This window comes from Chenopodium album, chromosome 2, assembly GCF_948465745.1.
Source record: "Chenopodium album chromosome 2, dcCheAlbu1.1, whole genome shotgun sequence".
Lineage (NCBI taxonomy): Eukaryota > Viridiplantae > Streptophyta > Magnoliopsida > Caryophyllales > Amaranthaceae > Chenopodium > Chenopodium album.
The window spans coordinates 4,068,965-4,091,311 of record NC_137835.1 but is presented as its reverse complement, the minus strand read 5'-3'; the positions used below and the strand labels follow the sequence as shown (position 1 = coordinate 4,091,311).

Genomic DNA, 22,347 nt, shown 5'->3' with positions numbered 1-22,347 from the left:
TAAAAGTGTAAAACCATGGTCCTTATATAGCTCCTTTGAAGCTTTTCTTAAAACAAAATAAAATAAAATAAAATAAATACGTACCATGATCCTAATTTTTGGACTTTTCACATGTCTTCTTATTGAAATTGATTAAATTCATCAATCAAATCACGAATCCATTCAAAATTTAATTTCTCAATTATCATAAGATTATTTTATAAAAACACAATCGAGTTATATACTACTCTCGCATTAAGAAACAGACACTACATATATAAATAGTACTCCGTACTATATACAAGTATATTTTACTTATTGGCTATACAAAATTTAATTAAACAATGGTCAATGCTACGAGTCTACGACGACACTTTCTCCAATTCAAAAAAAATCATCACTAGCTACATGAAAAAACATTGCATAGTTGGGACTTGGGACGACAACTGTGAAATCCTTGCAAAGTATGTACCATTATATTAGTCCATTGGTTTATTACATTGTTCCAAATACAAATCAACTACTTGTGTATTCGTACCACTTGCTCATGTTACAAAGAGAAAATTGCAAGTGTATATAGTCCATAGCTCTCTACATGCGTCTTAGATACATGTACGGAGTATAAGTATAAAACAATACTCCGTATAATTATGAAAATCATTCTTAGCTCATAATTATAAGGTTGACAAACAATCAAAAGTTTAAACCATATTGAAGTCTCCTACTATTTAGTTAGTTATCTCTTTATGACGGATTAATCATTAAAAATTATCCAATAAAATGATACTCCGTATAAAAAATATAATACTTCATAAAATTTGAGGCAACTTTCTTCATAAAACATTAAAAGCAAACACTTTTCCTAAACACAATACTTAAATTATTATGAATGTCTTTGGTTACAAATGACATGGTCATATAACTAGTTTAATTTTTAAGATTAAATGCAACTTAATTAAATAAGAGTGACCTATCATTTCCAAGTTACAAATGACATGGGCATATAATGATTTAGTGAATTCGTGCATGTAAGCATCCAATTGTATCTCCTCATGTGAAAAATTTCCATAATTGTTGAAGCTTTGAATTAATCTCTATATCAGATGTTCAAAGTTGCCAAAAACCCAAAAGAAGCAATGCAGCATTATTGGTAGTATGAATAGAAGGGGAAAAGGCATCAAGTATCACCAACTACCAAGCAAGGTCACAATCTTCCATGTCTTCAGTGAGAATGACACGAGTATCATTTCTTGTAATAACTCTATTTTTTTTTAAGCTTTAAATGCTTATTATTCAAAATTTTTTAATGGTGATCTATTAATTCACCCATTAAATTTCAAAATCGGGACAATATGATTGAGTAGATCGAAAAAAAGCATCAAGCATTGTCAGCTAGGTAGCAAGGTCACAATCTTACATGCCCTTAGTGGGAATGACACGAATATCATTCCTTGTTATAACTCTATCTTTTCTACATTAATGTTATCCTATTTAAAAATATTAAATAGTCTCCTAATTCACCTCTTGAATTTCTAAATTGGGAGGTTACCAATTAATGAAGTATGTAATGTGACCTAATGTCTAAATGATGCTAATAACAACAGTAAATTATGGAGTAAAACATAAAGTAATTAATTTTAAAGCTTTGGTGAATTGAAAATTGTGATAGATGTTTGTGTATGTAGAATTGCCCGATCCGCCCGAAAAAACGAGCAGGTTTAGGCAAGCCAAAATACACAATTTTAGTTAAAAAACCCGACCCAGCCCGAAAAGTCCGTTTAGACCCGACAAGCCTGACACTTTTTAACGGATTTGGGCAATTGGGCATGAGTTTTCATAGTAAAGCTCGGCCCGACCCAAATTTTGATCACCTTTAAGATAATATATTCATGAGTGATCTTGTTAGATTTGGATCATTGTATATTTTATCGATATTATGTTTTTATAATTTTTACGCGTATGTAAATAAAGATAAGTGTAAGAAAAGTTAAATAAGGAAAAAAAAAAAACAAAAGACACAGAGGAATTACTCAATAATCAATACTTATAGGGTTATAGTACTCGTACAACACCACAATGTCAATACTCTAACATCTCCAAGTAGCAAAGATCAAAAGAGTTTCCGGAATAAAATCAAGAAGCAGTTCTAAATCAAGAAACAGCGAACACTTTGTCATTACTAAGATTAATAATGTCAGCAAAAACGTAAGGCTTCTTCCAAATTTCTGACTCCTGTGCTACAGTAAAAAAATACAGTAGCTGTACCCTAGTTCATCAGAATTGCAGAGTTTTTACACAAACACAGCAACAAAAATTAAAACACAGTAATAAAAAATCAAACCCACAAATTCCAGAATAAAATAAAATAAAATTTCTATTTCCTTAAATGAACAAATATTCTCCCTTTTCTTACACTCTCTTTGGCGCCTTTTTTCCATTTTTATTGTAATAAACACATTTTTATTCTCTCTCTTCCTCCTTCCATGAAGTATCTACCTTTTAAAAAAAATAAAAATAAATTAATTCCAATATTTATTTGTGAGTATTTATCTTCAAACGTTACATTTTCCATTTAAATTTATTCAACTTTAATTTTCTTCCCTAGTTTTGACCTCCCCTGTTTTCCTCTGTTTTCAATCTTTTCAACTCCAAATTCTAAAACCATGGAGCCTGTTGGACGAAGAACAAGGCTTCAAAGGTCAATAAACATGGAAAAAATAAGAAAAGAGAACAAACAGAGAAGAATAGCTTCTAGAAGAAGATTCCAAGAAGCGAAAACGAAGCAATCCGGTTTAAATTACGAATCCAATGGCAGTGACAATGATAATGAAAATGGCGGAATTGAAGAAGCCGTTGCAATCGATGAATCCGAGTTCTTGAAAGGAATCCAGCTTCTCGGAAGCGGGAACAGAATCTGTTACAACGGTGACACTGCAGCAATGAACGCAGGGTTAGGTGAAAGGGATAAAGGGATAATGGTAAATTATGAAAATGGTGGAGAAAGTGACGATTCGGTTCAGATAATTGGGGAGTATTGGAACAGAATTGGGGTTTATGATGATGAGTCTTCTGATTATGATAATGGTAGTCGTGGTGGTGATAATAATTCATTAGTCGAGGCGAATGAGGGAGATGATACAGGGGTTAATGGTGGTGTTCATTCGTCTGATTTCGAGTCGTCTTCGAGTGAGGATGATGCTCTTAGTGATCGTGATTTTAATGTTGGAAATCCGGAAGATTCTTCCTCTTCTGAGGTTTCTAGCTCCAGTTCTAGCTCTGATGACTATACATCCGAAGAGGAAGAGGTAGTCTTTTTTTTTTTTTTTTTTAATTGCTAGTAACGTTTAAACTCTAAATTTTCAACATTTTAATAAGATTAACTTTTATTTTTGTAACTGTTTCATTACATATGTTGGTATACTGAATATTTTGAGAAGTACATTTATGTTAACTTAATTTTTTTTTTAGATAAGCCTTTAATAATCAAAAGAGTAACAAAAATAGTATGACCGATTTGAATTTTTACTATTTCTGAAAATTGAATTTTTTTGGTAGGTTATATAATTTGGGTATTAGAGATTGTTAGATGTGGTTAAGTTTCTCAATTCAATGAAATATGCAAGCTGTTTGTAATCTGTAATAATGTTTTTCTTGTTAATAATGTTCGATAGGTATGTAGTAGAAATGGTTTGGATAAGAATGGTGATGTTGATGGTGGTGGTAGGTCGGTCATCAAAGATAAACAAGATAGGAAGAAGAAAAAGAAACAAAAGAAAATTTTGAAATTTGAGTTTGGAAAGAGAGTTGATGAAGGGTTGGTGTGTACAACATCCCAGGAGAAGGAGAAGATTTATGATGGGGAGAAGAGTTTGAAAGGAAAAAGAAAGAAGTATAGTAAAAAAACAGATTACCCTAGGAAGAAATTGAAAGAAGGAGCATTAGTTAGCCCTCGAACGGATGATGTTGAAGGTGCATCACCGTTTTCTTCTGACTCCCATGATGAGGACTTGCAAGTGCCTTTGAGTGTGAGGATTCCCGAGGAAGGCGAAAAGAGTGAACGAGTGAGGCCATCAAAGAAGAAAAATGTAGAGTTGGGTTCTAATCTTAAGAAAAAGAAAGAGTATGATGAAGATTTAGACCCTATGCTTGAGGAAAGGGAGCCTAATGTAGTGTTAGATGACTTGGATGTTGTTCCTCTTAAGAAGAAAAGAGTGAAGAAGCTAAAGGCGAAGGATGTTGAGCATGTTTTGCTAAATACAATTTTGGAAAATGGGAGTGCATCTGCTTTAGAGGACATTGTATCCCCTGCGATAGATAATGTATCCCCTGCGATGGATAATGTATCCCCTACGATTGATCAGGATGATATTCGTAGAAAGTTTAGGTTTGAAGATGAGAAAGATCCGGTGCCTGAAAAAACAGAAAGCGAACTAGAAATAGACGAGCTCTTCAAGGAATTGGATTTCGGGCTTGGAGTTTGTGATATTGGTGCACAAACTTCTTGTTTGGTATGTTTATTCATTCAATCTCTTGTTTCATCAATACAATAAATGTTAGTATCTTTCTGTGTTTAATCTCTATGTACATTCATAATATAAACCTTGTTCGTAATAATTGTTAGACTAAGAGTATTACATGACAATACCTAACTATTGTTTTATGTTGGTTTGCAGCATGACACTGAAGAGGAAGATGCCATTCTTTGTGATAGTGCAATTTCGCAAGAAAAGCTTTGTCGCGAAGGGAAGCACTATCTAATACTTGATGATGAAATTGGAATCAAATGCAAGTTTTGCTCTATTGTGGTGCATGAAATTAGAGATGTAACACCAGCTTTTGTAAGTCACTAAACCTTACACTTTTTTTTTACATGGCTTTCTTTTTCAGCAGTAGTTTTACATTCATCCTACAGATGTAACCTAAAGATGCATAAATTCATTTGGTGAAACGTGCTACTATGGTTAGCAGAGTTGTTAGATAAAAATCAGACCTTTTCCTTCTTTATGTCCTGTACCTGTAACATGATAATGACAATTACATATCAATACTGAGTAACTTATAAAATTACATATTTGAAGCTTTAGTATTTTATAACCAGTCAATGTCAATAACATGATTATTGTTTCTGTTTTGCATTTGAAGAATGAGAATCCATTTGGGAATTCCAGAAATCATGGAAGGTTACCATCTGACCATAACAACGGGTCTGATGGGTTTGAATTTCCTGATTTAATCCATGATTCTGGAGATGCTCATGGAGATGAAACTCGGGGCACAGTATGGAACCTTATCCCGGGGATAAAGAGGACTTTATATGAACATCAGCAAAAGGGTTTCGAGTTCATCTGGAGAAACATTGCTGGAGGAATACAAATTGATGAACTTGGTAAGCCTTCAGAGTCTAGCCTAGGAGGATGCATCATATGCCATGCCCCCGGAACAGGAAAAACTCGTTTGGCTATTGTTTTCCTTCAGTCCTACCTAAAGCAATACCCTATGTCAAAACCAGTGATCATTGCTCCCAGTAGCATGCTTCTCACCTGGGAAGAGGAGTTTGCACGATGGCATGTTGATGTCCCATTTGTTAACCTCAACAGCGCTGAACTATCAAGCAAGGAGTTTGAAGTACTTAATTATGTAAATATGCTGAAAAATAGCAAGGCTATTAGGAAGGCAAAGCTTTGCATATGGGCCATGGGAAAGGGTGTGCTTGGGATTAGCTACCGGATGTTTGAGAAACTTGCTGGTGAGAGGAAGGGCGCGGATGAGATTATCAAGAAAGCCCTTCTTGAGCAGTCTGGTATATTAGTTCTTGATGAAGGCCACACACCTAGAAATGAGGATAGCTACATTTGGAAGGTCTTCTCTGAAGTGAAAACAAAGAAAAGAATCATACTTTCCGGGACCCCTTTTCAGAACAACTTTGTGGAGCTAAACAACACACTTTCTCTTATAAGAGAAGAGTTTGGGGATCCCTTTTTGCGCGGGAATCATTTGCAGAGTGGTGGACGGAAACACAAGGCAAACAAAAGAGGATTTTATACTGATACTAGCAGGGTGAATGATGAAAAAAGAATCGAGGACTTAAGGAACCGTCTGAAGCCCTTTGTACATGTTCACAAAGGGGAGATCTTGAGGAAGACTCTTCGCGGGCTGTTTCATTCAGTGCTTCTACTAAAGCCCTCTGAGTTGCAGAAGACTTATATCCGAAAATTGGATGTGTTCAAGAGTGGCTTATCATTAGACTACTTGGTTTCTATTGTCTCAGTACACCCTTCTCTATTGTACAAATGTGAGCAAGTTCCTGCTTTCGTTGACAAGGAATTGTTGGAAAAGCATGAAGCAGACTTGGATGTTGGGGTAAAGATCAAGTTTCTCTTTGAGCTCATCAAGCTCAGCAAAGGGGAGAAAGTCCTGGTGTTTAGCCAATATCTGAACCCTCTAACCTTAATTGGAGATCTGCTGAAACTGCACTTTAATTGGACTGAGGGAAATGAATTTTTGTTCATGGAAGGGAAGCAACGCCCAAAGATTAGGCAATCGTTAATTGGGCAATTCAATGATCCTGGAAGTGCAGCAACAGTTCTTCTAGCCTCTACCAAAGCATGTTGTGAAGGGATTCACCTTGTTGGTGCCTCAAGGGTGGTCTTGCTCGACGTTGTCTGGAACCCGTCTGTTGAAAGGCAAGCCATAAGCAGGGCTTACAGGCTAGGTCAGAAGAAGGATGTGTTTGTTTATCACCTCATCACCTCAGGCACACAGGAACGAGACAAGTATGAGAGGCAAGTGGCAAAAGAACGTGTGTCTGAGCAAGTTTTTATTTCTTCTGAGGCTGAAGGAGTGCAGAATGCAGGTACATTGTCGATGATTTCAGACGATCGTATCCTAGAAGATCGGATCCTAGAAGAGATGGTTGAACACGAGAAACTGAAGTTCATGTTTGAGAAGATCATCTACCAGCCTAAAGCTGATAATAATTTGATTGAAAGCTTTGGTCCTCTAAATCTGTAGCATTGTACATATGTCTAGAATGTTTGTCTTTCTACTGTTGGTTAGGAATTATGATCCGGACAAACTAACTCAGCTAATATAATGAGTTGCTCACTTGCTCTGGTTCTACTCCGTACTAGTCAATAGTCATGTAATTAAAACCGTGTTGATGAATTTGTAGTTATTTGTTGTTACTGCTTATTGATGCACTCATGCACCTTTTCAAATTTATATTAGTATAGCAATTGACACAAGCAGGCCTTTGATAAAACAGGAAATCAGAAACCGACTCTTAGCTTAACAGATAAATTAGTCAGACTCAGTGATAGCTTATTTGCCTAAGTTGAGGTATCCAAATACAGTTGAGGAAATCAGAAACCGACTCTTAGCTTAACAGAATCTTTACCTCTGCTAATTCTCCATTGTTCGAGCAAGGCTTCTGGTATAGGAGGATACGCTGTATCATTTGGGTTTATGAGAAGTTGTGTGGTTATGTGTATGCTTCTGTTGACTTCATTTCTGCATTCTTTCAAATGGAAGTTACTGATTTACACAGTGGCGGTCGATTTCTATGAGAAATGAGATACCTTGGTGTAAAAATCAGAACTTTTGTTTGCTGTCTCGAGTCATAAATCTCAAGCTAAGGAGAATTATCAGTGCAAAGGTTAGCATTTTTCAGAAACTACAGCACATAGCCTTTATTATGCAAGGGTGTATTCCATCAAGTAATTTTATGACTATAACTGTGATAATTTATCTTGCTAAAAGTATATTGCTCACATCTTACAATTCACAGATACATTATGCTGCCAGGAAATTTTCGACGATCTTAAATTTTGCTCATTAATCACTACTTTTAATCTTCCCTTCTTACTGTAAACCATAGCTTCTTACCACTTGTGATTTCTTTTCAGTGTTCAGAGCGCGGCTTCTAAGCCAAGCAGTTACAGGACACCAGTGTTATTATGAAAACTGTCTTTCCTAGTCAAAAGCTAATTGAGTTATTCCTGCTGTTAGAAAACTATTTAACTATATGAACACAGCTGCTAGTTTTAGTCTTTTTTAAGCAGACATTTTCGCGCCTTGTGCCAAAAATTTGTATGCATCACATTTTTCTGATCACAATCACAAACAGACCTTGTTTGCGCCTTGTACAAGAAACTTGAATCACATTTTTCTTACAATCTTTGTCATTATAGCTTATAACATATGAATTGTTGTGGATATGTATAGGATAATTCTCCTTGTCTGTATGGTTTACTATGAAATTCGATCTTATTTTACGAGTCATGCACCACTTCAAGCAAATTACAGACTTACAGTACATTTAGCTCAGTGTTTTTAGTGTTGCTTGGGCGTCTCTTGTGTTGGTGTATGATCCTTTTTTTTACTTGTTACCGAGTATATACAAGCTAAGTATTTGTGTTTTTGGTAATTTAATTACCCAAAAATGTTAAAAAATAAAGTGCAATTATGAAAAATCAAAATTCAACCAAACACTGCAAAAATACCTTTTTTTTTTTTTTTTTGGTAAATACATACATAAATAACCTTACTAGTAGTAGTTCATCCAAGTTCAAAGGCTTGTAGACCAGTAGTAAATCGACAAGCTAATTCAATCACCATCTCTTTTTCTTTCTCTTTTAAAGCTTTTATTCTATCTAACAACCAAAAAAAAAGGGAGTATGTTTTTGACAAAGATTCTTTTAAAAAGATTTTACTCAAACAACAAGCTTAAATTGACAAATGATCACGCTTTGAAAATAGAAAAAGCTAAGGGTCTTAGACAATCACTTATAGAGTTATAGTACAAGAAGTATTTATTGTTTTGTCTACTAAAATTAACAATTGACCTACCAACTATAAATCTATACATATACAGACTTACGGAGTATAAGCATGATTTTCAAACAAGGTTAAACCATACTACGTATTTACCTAGTTTGAAAAATGAAAATCATACTACGTAATATATGACAAATGCTAATACATAAATTGATATCGCAAAGTGATATTTACCTGTACTCCATGCTTAATATGGTTCACGGGTATAATAAATTTCCTTTTGATGTAAAGGGGTAAAGGAGTATTTAATTAAATTTTTATTGGACTCTTTATATTTTTGTTAATTGTTACAGAGTATCAATTATAGACAAACAAAAATAGCCACAAGACGTGAAAGGCATCACCTGAAACTTCCTCTAGCTCCCCCTTTAAGAATTTATTCAAAATTTCAATAAATGGTAGACTACAAATATCATCAATGTTCCAACTTTCTTTTTCCAGCTTCAATAATGGAGCTATAGAATGCTAAAATACACTGTAGTAGTAACTAGTAAATACTCCGTAGTGTAAAACTGTAGGTGGATGGTCGTACACTCGTACTATATAAGTCTACAAGTCCACTATTTTGCTGTATATATCACTACGTACAAAAGCTATCAATTAGTATAATCTGAAAAAGTAGTGCATGCGTTGATGTAAACTCCATATTATCACTACAAAGACTATACGTATTCAAGCATTTTTGCATATCTAAATGGTCACTAAAAGAAAATCGATATGACTTTATAAGTACTCCCTCCGTTTTTAAATACTTGCTCCATTTCTCTATGCGTGGAGTTTTAGGAGAAATTGGAGAAAGTAATAAAATATGGGGGTAGTTAGAAAATAAAAAATTGAAAAAACAAAAGTAGTGGAAGAATAGGAGGAGAGAGAGTATTATGTTGGGTCCATCAAGTATGACAAATGAATTAAATATTGTAAAAGCTTTCCAAAAAAAGAAATGGAGCAAGTATTTAAAAACGGCCAGAAACGAAAAGTGAAGCAAGTATTTAAAAACGGAGGGAGTATAACGTTTTTGAAATAATTTGTACTCCGTACTTGTGTAAATAAAGTAGGGGTATAATTTCCATTCAAAGTATGAAGATTTCTTGTTTTTCCCCTTCTAGTAAAGGGGTTCAATAACATTGATTTTAACCCCAATTCCCAACCTTCTTTATTTAATTACAATACCTTGCCAATATACTCTTGAAATTAAATTATTCAATTCCCCACCATCTTATCAGTAATTTTTTTTTTTGGGGGAAAGGAGTAGCTATCACTTAGCTCTAGGTAAATTATTGCTAACCAGTAATCATTCACTTTCTTCCCCATACTGCAGTAAATTGAAATTCTACTGAAGAATTTACAGAAAGTTTTGACATTATCCAAACATCTACTCTATTTATTACTCTCCCCATTTATTTTCTTTGACTTCTTTATCCTTTTTTTTTTTGCACTATTTTTAATTCATCAATCAATAATTCAATATGGTCATTATCTTTGAAAACTAGTTAACTACAAATCAATAATTCACTTTGATTACTAGGAGTACATACGAGTAGCTTTGATGATTTATATTTTTTCGGTAAGTAAAAAAAATAAATGAAATCAAAGAAAATATATTTTTCAATAGAGTATAACTCATTTAGTCATTTGGCTTTTCTTACGACCAAGTGATCAACTCAACTTTTATATGTAGTTGTGTGGTTAACTATAATTGAGGGTTACTTTATTAGTGTTGTAAGGGTTTTCGTTATTGTTACACGTACTGTATAATTTATTCGATCAGTGTTTACAATGTTTATTTCGTCAATATTACACTGTTATAAAAACTTTCTCAATTAGTATTAAGGACCACATGATGCAGACAGACGTACATAAAATACGTTCTTTACTCAATTTGAGAATTGTGTTACAGTATTTAAAAGTCATGTACGAAGTATCAAGTAAAAAAAAAAAACTTCCTTGAAATATGGCGGACTTTTGCATGCATAATTGGCGCGAATTCTTACTAATATCTCATTGCAACATCACATCCTTCTCTCTGAACTCACCTACCTGCATTTATTTATCTCTCTCCTCAATTCCATCACCCTTTTTTTTTTTTGTTAGGATATAATTAAGTTAAGTTAAGATATATTTTGTGAATATCTTTGTATATATGTTGTTAGGAGTTTTGGCAAGTTAGGTTAATGTAAGCCGATATATATGCGTTTAATGGTAAAGGCTCATTAAGCCGTTTTCTCCTATTTTTCATGTGAACTTAACATGGTATCAAGAGCCCTCTAAATTAGAGAATTCTTTTTACGTTTTTTTTCTTTTCCCAGTTCTTCCCAAACATAAACCCTATTTTCTGTTCTTAATTCGTTTTCCTAGTTCGCGTTCTTCATTTTTGATTTTTTTAACTCAGTACAATTCTTCCTTCTTTGCAAGTATAAAATTTAATTCCTCTGTTTCAAAAAATTTTCCATTTTTCCAAGAAATAAATAAAAATGGAGTATTTACCAGTAGGGAAGAGAACAAGGAGTCAAAGAGCAAAATTGTTAATGGAGCAAAACAAAAGGGCTCGTTTGGCTGCTAAAAGGGAGTGGAAGAAGAAAAAAGATGGAATTTTTGAGGGTAAAATTGGAATTAAAGATGAAAATTTGATGGAGGGTAGTGAAGCTATGGTGATTGATGAAGAAGAATTTTTAAAAGGGGTTGATAAATTTAATGAATCAGAGAAGAATTCACAAATTCATGACTTGGGTTGTGTTAAAAAAGAAGTTTTTGATGATGATCATGGAAAAGGGGTTATGATGATGGATGATGTGAATGATGGTGAAAGTGATGATTCTTTGCAAATTTTGGGAGAAAGATGGAATCCTCTTGGGTTGGATTGTGATAATGATGATGATGTTGAGGATGTGCATGATGATGGATGTCATCCTTTGGATGTGAAAATTAGCCATGATGATGATGAAATGAAGGGAGATGAAGTTAAGGAAGGTGGGAATTGTGAGGAAAAAGATGATGATTTTGAGGGTTTATCAAGTGAAGAAGATGATGTTGAAATGGACAAAGATTTTGTTGGGAAGGAAGATGAATCTTCTAGTTCTTCTGATGAGTATTCAAGCTCAGAGTGTTCTGTTATAGAAGTTGATGAAAATGATGATGTTCTTCTTCATTATTATGATGATGATAATGATGATGATGGGATTGATGAATTGAGTGATAATGATGACAAAAGAAAAGATGGAAATTGTGATAGTGAGTTAAAAAAGAGTGTTTCAATTGAAAAGGAGGAAGAGGAAGTTGGGAAGATTAAGGGTCAAGTGAGTGGTGAAATGAGGAAGCGAGGGAGGCCCCGGAAGTACAACAACACGGCCGAAGCCGAGGCCGAGGTTGAATCTCTACCAATGAACAAGAGTGGTAAGAACACGGCTGAGGTTGAATATCAACCAATGAACAAGAATGTTAAGAATAGGGTCGAGTTGGAGTCTCCATCTATTAAGAATAGAGTTAAGAAGTCTACTAAAGATAATGAGCTTCAGATTAGTATCTTGAATTCGATTTTAGAGGGGAGAGATAAAGGAATAGATGAGAATTTGGCTGATACAAGTGATTATTATCTTCCATTGAAGTTCAAATTTGGTGTTGAGAAGTTGGTTGTGCATGAAAAATCAGAAGATGAGTTAGAAATTGAAAGTTTGTTCAATGATCTTGATTATTCTCTTCGAGCTTGCAATATTGGTGCTGATAAATCTACAGTGGTAAGGTTTTTAAAATTATTTTACGTCTTTAATTTCATATTTAGCCATTTTTAAAGTTCAGAAATGATCATATTCATTAAAACTATACATTTTATGAGATGAATACTTAAAATTCTGGTTGGTTGTGCAACTTATGCATTGATGATTGCTGTAGAATTTTGAACAATGATGGCTTTGTTGCTTTGATGGACTAGGATATTTTTTATTTTTTTGTTAAAATTTTTAAATGTGATTTTTGAGTAGTTGTGGAAATATGATTTAGTGTTGCAAATAAAGGATTTTATTTGATGGGAATATAGCTTTGTTGCTCAAATGTGGTGTTTTTGAGCACTTGGTTTTTCTGTGAATTTCAAGAGCTTAGTGCTGTGGTAAAAAGAGGTTGAGCATTCTGTTCTGCTGTATTGCTATATGTTGTATCAGATTCACTCAGAAAGTAGTTTGTATTTGGATTGCAGAAGGTAAAGTTTTAGGTGCCCTATCAGGCTATCACTGCTGTATACTTGTACCTGTTGTTTGCATAAGGAAGCTAGGCTCTTTCCTTTCGCCTTCCTCATTTTGTATTAGGTAAGCTTACCGTGTTCAAAAGTTTGGACATTATCTCAAGGGATGCAGGTGGAGAGGGAAATGAGGCGGTTTTCATGTTGTGAATGAGATTTAAATTTGTCTAAGCTTGAATATTATCAGAACTTTCTGTTGTTCATACGATATTGGTTAAGCTTAAGCATCTTATGTGTACTTGACTTTCTTTTTTCAATCACTATCAAGCTTTAGGTCAATTTGGTTAAGCATCTTGTGTGTCCATTTGCGCTGCATATGAGTGTATTTTTACATGTCTTAAACACAAAGTCTGCAACCTGTCCTGCAGTACAACAATAATGTTGACAGTGAAGATGTTCCTTCCAATGATGCCATTTCGCAAGAGGAGCTTTGCGCTAAAGGGAAGCATTATCTCATCCACGACGATGAAATTGGAGTGATTTGCAAATTCTGCTCGTATGTACACTTGGAGATAAAACATGTTATGCCAGATTTTGTAAGTTTGGCATATATTCAAGCTCTTATTATTAGATTGCTGTTGATAATGTACAGTGTTGTATAATCAATCAGTTTTCTCTTACATTTCCATTCAAAAATGTTTATGATGTCGAATATTTTGGTTTTGTATGTAAAAGAACAAGGATCCATTTGGAAGGGGGAACAGAAGAGACTATGGACGGTTCATGTATGATAATAGCATGGCCTGTGATGGGTTTCAGTTTCAGGACTCTAGCTATGATCGTCAAGGTGATCATTTTAGCCCCTCTGATGAAATTCAAGGCACAGTGTGGGACCTCGTCCCTGGGGTTAAGAGGAGTTTGTACCCTCACCAGCGCGATGGGTTTGAGTTCATCTGGAAGAACATTGCTGGAGGGATAAAGATTGATGAACTTGTCGAGCCTACTGCTGCATCTGGTTTGGGTGGGTGTATCATATGCCATGCTCCTGGGACTGGAAAGACCCGTCTAGCTGTCGTTTTTGTTCAGTCTTTCATGAAGCAATACCAAACGGCAAACCCTCTTATCATTGCGCCTACTGTCATGCTCCGAGCTTGGGAAGAAGAGTTTGCAAGATGGAAAGTTGATATCCCCTTTTTCAATTTAAATGAAAACGAGTTGTCTGGGAAAGAGGACCCTGAAATCCTCTCATACGCCAGGGATATCAAAAATGACAAGACGATTCGATTTATTAAGCTGTCAACTTGGGCCTTAGGGAAGGGCGTTCTGGGGGTTAGCTACACGCTCTTTGGAAAACTTGCTGGTGAGGAGGGCACTAATAAGAAGGTTAGGGAAATTCTTCTTACAAAACCTGGTATTCTAGTGCTGGATGAAGGGCATATTCCTAGGAATGAGAAAAGTAACATATGGAATGTACTGTCTCAGATATCCACAAAGAGAAGGGTGATCTTATCTGGAACCCCGTTTCAGAACAACTTTGAGGAACTTCATAACACAATTGCCTTGGTCAGAGAAGAGATTGGAACTCCGATTCTGTCAGCATATTATGAACAAGATAACAGAAGAATCGAAGAGTTGAAGAAAAGGATCACACCTTTTGTGCATGTCCACAAGGGGGAGATTTTAAGAGAGAGACTTAAGGGGCTATTCCATTCACTGGTCATGCTAAAACCCTCTAATCTTCAGAAGAGGTGTTTTCAACACTTGTCTGGGAGGAGATTAAACAGATTTTTATATGATAATTTGGTCTCAATAACTTCCGTTCACCCTTCAATCTTTTGTGATGAGAATGTCAAGACACCTAATTTTGTCAATGATGCACTCATGCATCTTTTAAAGAAGCACATAACAGACCTAGATGCTGGGGTAAAAACCCGGTTCCTTGTTGAGCTCATCAAGCTGAGCAAGGGAGAGAAAGTGCTTGTGTTTGGCCAGTATATACCTCCCTTGAACTTCATAGCAGATTTGCTAAAAGCTGCTTTTGGTTGGAACATGGGGAGTGAATTGCTTTATATGCATGGGAAGCAAGACATGAAGGAGAGACAATCTATGATACGGCTTTTTAATGATCCTGGAAGTGAAGCTCGGGTTCTTCTGGCTTCAATAAAGGCATGTGGTGAAGGGATACATCTTGTGGGTGCCTCGAGAGTAGTTTTACTTGATGTTGTCTGGAATCCCTCAGTGGAAAGGCAAGCAATAAGCAGAGCTTATAGGCTTGGCCAAGAAAGAGATGTATTTGTTTATCACTTGATCACCTCAGAGACTCGGGAAGAAGATAAGTATCAGCGGCAGGCAACAAAGGAGCGTTTATCAGAGCTAATGTTTTCTTCAGAGGAAAGCGTGGAGAAAGTGAATACAAGGTCGAGGATTTCAGAAGACCGTGTGCTGGAAGAAATGATTCTTCATGAAAAGACGAAGCCCATGTTTGCCAAAGTTATATACCATCCAAAAGCTGATAATCTGATCGAAAGCTTTAGTATGGATTCCTGACCTTGTAGCATGGTTCAGATGGTAGTTAGTCACTTAGATATCAGTTAGATAATATAGGATTCTAACTTTCCTGACTTCCAGGTACTTTGGTGTTTGATTGTATTTTGTGTTTTTGTCCAATGCCTGGGTTTCCAGAACTGAGCCTGAACAACTGTAAGTGTGCAATTTTTTGGCTTCAAATTATGTAATCAGGACTTTCTAACAGCACTTCTCTGCAAATCCACAAAATTGAAACTGTTATTAGATACCTGTTACATAATTCTACTAAGCAGGCCCCAGGCCGTGAATTCTGAAGGGAAGTAACCTTGTTTCTGCTTCAGATAGAAGCACCTATACGAAGATTATCCCTCTCGGGATGACATTTTTTAGCAATCAATTAACCACATTTAAGGGATAAAAAGGATGTGTTGGGGTAGCTCTATCAGCGTAAGGCTATTGTTAAGGATTTATCTCATATCTGAATATTTTGGGTTAAATATGCATAACAGTGGTTTATACTAATATTTTTCATTAATCTTCTGTGGGACTTTTGGGTATCCTGTGTAATTAATTTAACCCAACAGCACTAGCCGAATACGAGGAGTTGATTGCTTCATATGATTGGGAGAGGAGCCGTCAACAAGAAGGCAATCCATGATGAGGCCTTTTCTTTTATCATCCTTATAAGAGGCTCAGGTCAATAAAAGGCATATTGTAAAGGATCACTCTTCAAGAGTAGTCTGGCTTGATGATAATACATTATTTACCAGCTAAAAGTTGACAGTTTGATTGAAAGCCTTGATTTTTCCTGTAATAAACTAGAGAATGAATATACAAGTAAAGCTTATATGCTACTCCCTACGAAGTATATTTTTGATGCTGAATCAGACATAAAAAAGACTTTGATGCTGGAATAGATTGAATAGACAGGCAAATTTTTTACATGTTGAAGCAGGCTATATGGATAAATGATATATAGCTGCTGTTCCCGAACAATGATCATACACCAACTATCTAGTAAAAGCTACAACTACTACAAAAATGATGGCCTAGCCTTCAGCACCTTCGGTGCCATTTCCAGAACATCACTAATATTCAGCTATGTACATTTTGGTTTACGAGCTACGAAGATTGAGATTTGACCTTTTTTATCATCTACATCTGCTTTTACTGATTGTAGTAAAAAGCAGTTCTCATTCTCCTTTCTAGTAGGGAGGCGAAGTATGAAAATCAAACAGCATTTGATAAGCAATGATATCAATTCGGGAATTGAATTCTGATCCTCCAGAAATTTCAAGTACTGGTCTCTTGTTTCTTAATGAGGGTTTGATCAGACACATTGAAGCAATGTTTTACTGTCGATTCCTTTATGCATCCTTGTTTGAACAGCTTTCACAGCAGCCACTCGCGCTGCATTAGCTGCTCTATTAGCAGCTGCTACAACTTTGTTCACCCTGTTATCTACTGATTTCACCTTATATGCTCTCTCAGATGCTTGCCTTGCTTTCTGCATACAGAATAAGTGCAGAAAATTCAGATACTGATGGTTATATTTTCCAAAGTTCATCTCCTTATATTAAGATTATGGCCCAATATTACTAAAAACCTAATATTATAGTTATTTTTGTAGTTCTATTCTAATTAATCAATCTTTATTAGTGGGAAAGTCAATCACATACCTTTCATTAATCTCGGACATACTAATTAACTATACATGACTAGTTGACTACTATACCCAGACGAAGGGAGTATAATTAGACTGCAGTAGCACTTGTTTGTGCTCAACCATGCATAGACACCAAGACTAAAAATTCAACAATATTTTCATATACTGGAGAAGTAGAGCGTTCTTTACCTGGATAGCAGTAGAAACTTTGCAAGGGTAAGCTGAAAAGGGGGAATCAGGCAGTTGAGTTTGACAGCTAGCCTTGACAAGAAGCCCATTTTGCCAGTAACCAGATTGAGCTTCCCATTTTCTGAAAGTGTAAACACCTAGCCCATGCCTTCTGCCCTCATGCCAGGACCCCTCATATTGGTGTCCATTACCAAATTTGTAAACTCCAAAACCATGCATCTTATCAGCAAAGTATTCACCAGCGTACAAATCTCCATTTCTGCAAAATGAGTATGAATATGAGCTTAGCCTTTTGCTGGGATTAGAAAGCAACACTAAATCATTGAAGTTCACAACCTCTGAGGTTTGTACAATGATATTTTTTTTCTGACAGATAACAATCTAGCAAATTCCACACTAGTACGCTACACAAACTATTTAATTTTAGAACAATAGTGAATAGTGTATCATTAATCCATTGAGTCTTGTTTACAAACAGGTAGTACACGTAGAAGTCATTCAGTGAGTTAAATGTAGCATAACATATAAGTTTCAATGTCTCAATTGTCTACTACATCTTTTGGTAACCACACCGAAACACGATCAAAACAATCCCATGATATGTTTCTGCTGTCAACTCCATATATACAGCCAAACCTAGGAAATTCTCCCTCACTTGCTAGTCAGCTAAAGACCAATAAAGAAAGTAGTTAGAGGATTACTAAAGAAGAAACACTTTTCTTAGAAGGCTCATACAACAACTAGCTTGTCAAAAAATTATAGATTATGAATCTAGTAGCTTATTAAGCAAATAAGCAACAGAGAAGTTGCTAACAACTACCCTTAAATTCTAAAAATCTGCTTCACCAACCAAATCATCCAGACAACGAAAGTAGTTAAAACATAAATTAGACAAACTTGTCTCATATTGATTCTTCATTTCAACCTAAAATACTCAGCCCCAATGTTACAACACCCGACACAATGCGCATTAACATCAAACACTTCCTTTTCAAAAAAGAAAAAAAAAAATAAAGTGCATAAACCTCATCAATACACTCAACTGACTCAATTCTGAAGCCTCAATACGACAACACCTCAAAGAGGCTTCTACCACTACCCATGGCAAGGTAGGATGCATTGGATACTCGACTATGCGTGACCTTAATTGTATAATAACTGATAAACTTCCTACATTGATCCAGACAATGCATGTATGCTACTTTACAATAAGCAAGAATATGATAAGCTAATTGATTTACTCTATTAGTCTATTATAGTCCAATCCAAACCCCAATAATAGTACACTAATAATGGACATAAACACCAACAAACAACAATGTAACACATGAAACTTCAAACTATACAAAAAATAACACAAAACATTAAGCAACATAATAACAACTCTAAAACCAAACAAAATACAAGTAATAAAGCTAAATTCAACCAAAAAATTACCTATATTGGTAAAAACCAAATCCATGCTTAACACCCCACTTGAATTCACCAACATACTTACTACCATCTTGAGAAGAATAAATCCCACAACCATGAGATTGACCATTAGACCATTCACCTTGATAAACATCCCCTGTAAAAAACCTATAAATCCCAATTCCATGCCTTAATCCATTCCTATATTGACCCCTATATCTACTCCCTTTTGCCCATGTTTCAACTCCATAACCATCATACTTCCCATCTACCCAATCACCCTCAAATTTCCCACACAAATAATAGTGGTAGACCCCACTTCCTGAGCACTTACCCTTGTGAAATTCACCCTCATAAACATCTCCATTGCTAAAACCCTTTACACTAAATCCTGAATTTAGGGTTTTCTCCCATTTGGGGTTTGACCCAATTGTCCAAATAACTGGATTTGAGGAATTTAGGTTTTGATTTTTTACAGAAAGTTGGAATTGTGGGGTGAAAATTCTGGGTTGTGGGATGTGGGGTAGAGCTAAAGCTAGAACAAGAACAGCAAAAAAAGCAAATACCCAGATGAAATCGATTGAGTTAGAGATGAGAATGTAGAGAGAAGAGAGAGAAAGTAGGATTATAAAAAGATACAGAATTAGGGTTCTTTGGATCTTGTTGGTTGTATGGCTTAATCTTTGATAAAGATGAAAGGCCAAATCTTTTGGGAATGTTATTGAATCCATTAAAGAGCTCTTTAGTGTTCTTTGATTGGTTGATTGTAAAGTAGTGGAAAGTTTTGCTCATCAACTAAGTCACAAATTTGGGATTTTTCTGCTCATTTTTTGGGAATTTGATTTGTTGGATTTGAAGGAGATGAAAAATGGTGGGTATTATTATTAATTTATTTTGGGAAATTGTTGGATTTTAGGTCAGTTGATGGATTTAGTTATCTGTTGGTGATTTTGCAAAGCAAAGTCAAGTTGCTCAACTCTCTTATATGAAAAGGTTATGGGATGGGATGGTTGAGCTTATGGGTATGTAAGTGGGTCCATAATTTGAGAGAGACATCATATCTATATTTTAAATTTTTAATCCTCAAAATTAGAATTTTAATCTTAATCTTAATTTATTTTATCTTGGTTATATATAATCATAATCTTATTCCATATTTTAATACAATAATATTTTGTTGTAGAATTGATAAATTATAAAAGGGTCAATGTACTAATGAGTTTGTATGTGTTGGCAAATAGAAATGATGTGATTTGGATATGTTCAATTATTGTTAATTAACGTATGATGTGTATTGTATATGTTTTGAAGAATCTCAAATAGAGTGTTGATAGTATATGACAGGTGCAATTATTGACATAAATATTATACTAATAACCGCAAGAAGTGTTGAAATTTGAAAACTACTACTCCATAATATATTTATACTCCGTATATTTTATCCTGTAATCAAGGCCAAATATATTTGATAATTAATATCCTTATTTCTCTTATAAAAACAGTACTATGCTTAAAGAAACTTGAAGAAGAATGATTCATTAAACTTATCGAATGATTCATTAAACTTATCTCTCCAACCCAAACAACATAGATGGATTGAACTTTGGTTCACATTGATCTGGTACAACTGATTCAGTCTATATTGTACCAAGGTGATAACCACAATTAGTTGACAAAGTTACGTCAACTTTATTCAAATTGTGATATGAGTCATATGACTAATGGAGATGCAAATTTTGATACGGTGTATTGAAAATGCCAAGTTGGTGGCCGATTATTAAACTTATTTCGTCCCATTTTTATTGTTTCATTATACTCCCTAATCCATAGTAAAATTCACTTAATTTTCCCGCCTAAATGCAACGACGATGTCATTTTTTTTTTAAGCTATCATATTTAACATTTTTGAAATTTAAATATTGGAAATTTTTTACATTACAACTAAAATCTATCAATTTATCGTAGGAAATTAAAACAACTTTAAATAGCACACTAATAAATGACCTCCTACATTGAAGTAAGGGCATATTCTCTTACGTTGAAATTCAGTTCAGTTTAGTTCAGTTCAGTTCAGCTCAGTTCAGTTCAGTTTAGTTCAGCTCAGTTTAGTTAAGTTCAGCTCCTAATTTCCTTCTCTTATAAAATATTCAGTTCAGTTCAGCTCAGTTAAGTTCAGTTCAGCTGAGTTCAGTCAATGAGAACAGACCCTAAGAATTATACAACGTTGAACAGATACTATATCATAATTTTGATTAAAATAAAAAAAATTTAAAATTACAAAATATATGTAATTCTTATATATTCATGTATAATAGCGATTTATTTTTAAAATGTACAAATCAAAAATAGGCTTTATATAAACCGTGCATCGCACGGGTTCTAACCTAGTATTTGACTATTTGTATATAGGATGGTAGACCAAAGGGAATAAAATTGTTAAAAGGGGCCCTTCAATTGGATCATTCGCGACCCTGCCCTTAATAAATTATTTTGATTAATTAGTTATTTAACTTAAATATTCTTATTTTGCTTATAAAAGATAATGGGACATAATAATTAGATTTGAGCGAGAGGTTAAGTGTTTAATTCTAACACTTTTAATATTTTCAGCTAAGATCCTCTACTGATTGCAGATTAATGGGAGTACTCCGTATGTCCTTGACTCCTTGCCATTTGCCCTACATCAAAAAAAAAAAAAAAAGTATAATTAGTCAATTCAAAAGAACATTGAAAGCAAAAAGGCAAAGGCTCCATATTTCATAATATCCACGTCAAGAAAAAGGGTAGTGGATAGGATAGGATTAAGCGAATTCTAATGTTTTCATTTTTGCTCTTATCTTTTGGCTTGTTGGCCCCTACGGCATGCTTCGCATGTTTTATGTATTTCCGTATGCATGAATGTATGATTTGAGCCATACGTTTGAGATTTTGAATAGCAACTTCTTTATTTGAAAATTTCCAAGGACTATTTTAGTCAATTCATTGTGACGTGAGGCAACTAAAATCTAAATGATTGTGTTGGTCCTTATAGATAGGTCACTTTCGCCAAAGGTATATAGACTATAGAACAATATTTCTATTTCCTCTGTTTTTAAATACTTGCTCAATTTTTTCATGCGCGGAATTTTAGGAGAAATTGGAGAAAGTAATAAAATGTGGAGGTAATGGGATATGTGAAAAATTGTAAAATACAAAAGTAGTGGAGAGAATTAGAGAAGAGAGTTCTGTAAAAAAAAAAATATGAGGACAGAGAATATGAAATTAATAAAATATACTCCGTAATTTATGTTGGATCCACCAGGTGAGAGAATTGAATTAAATATTATAAAAGCTTAAGCAAGTATTTAAAAGAAAGTGGAACAAGTATTTAAAAATGGAGGGAGCATTAAATAGAGTATTAAATTGATTACGCATGTTAAGGTTGAAAACAAAAATTAAATAAAAAAAATACGAAGTATGTATTATTATATGTACATGATTTAATATAATTTGTCTCCAATCTACTTTAATTAATGATTTAAATTACTATAGAGTCTTGTTCACCTCACTTTTTTTACTTTTTTTTTTTGAA

At 34.5% G+C, this 22,347-nt stretch overlaps 4 protein-coding genes across 4 annotated transcripts in view; 2 read left to right on the top strand and 2 right to left on the bottom strand.

Annotated features, from left to right (window-relative positions):
• LOC145593554 (pentatricopeptide repeat-containing protein At4g17616-like) overlaps positions 1-22,347 on the bottom strand; it is a 113,077-nt gene that overhangs the window by 34,649 nt on the left and 56,081 nt on the right. The gene's annotated exons all lie outside the window — the stretch shown is intronic.
• LOC145595338 (SNF2 domain-containing protein CLASSY 4-like) lies at positions 2,643-6,990 on the top strand. The gene is made up of 5 exons (XM_081651734.1): positions 2,643-3,284; positions 3,651-4,488; positions 4,648-4,817; positions 5,122-5,960; positions 6,012-6,990. Exons 1-5 carry the CDS (start codon positions 2,643-2,645, stop codon positions 6,988-6,990), a joined length of 3,468 nt encoding a protein of 1,155 aa, XP_081507860.1.
• On the top strand, positions 11,165-15,714 carry LOC145587079 (SNF2 domain-containing protein CLASSY 4-like). The gene is made up of 3 exons (XM_081643991.1): positions 11,165-12,550; positions 13,392-13,578; positions 13,718-15,714. The coding sequence occupies exons 1-3, from the start codon at positions 11,286-11,288 to the stop codon at positions 15,527-15,529; spliced, it is 3,264 nt and encodes a 1,087-aa protein (XP_081500117.1). The 5' UTR covers positions 11,165-11,285; the 3' UTR covers positions 15,530-15,714.
• LOC145593541 (uncharacterized) lies at positions 16,395-19,752 on the bottom strand. Its single transcript, XM_081649796.1, has 3 exons — positions 18,801-19,752; positions 17,364-17,622; positions 16,395-17,015 (listed from the first exon to the last, which is right to left on the bottom strand). Exons 1-3 carry the CDS (start codon positions 19,505-19,507, stop codon positions 16,839-16,841), a joined length of 1,143 nt encoding a protein of 380 aa, XP_081505922.1. The 5' UTR covers positions 19,508-19,752; the 3' UTR covers positions 16,395-16,838.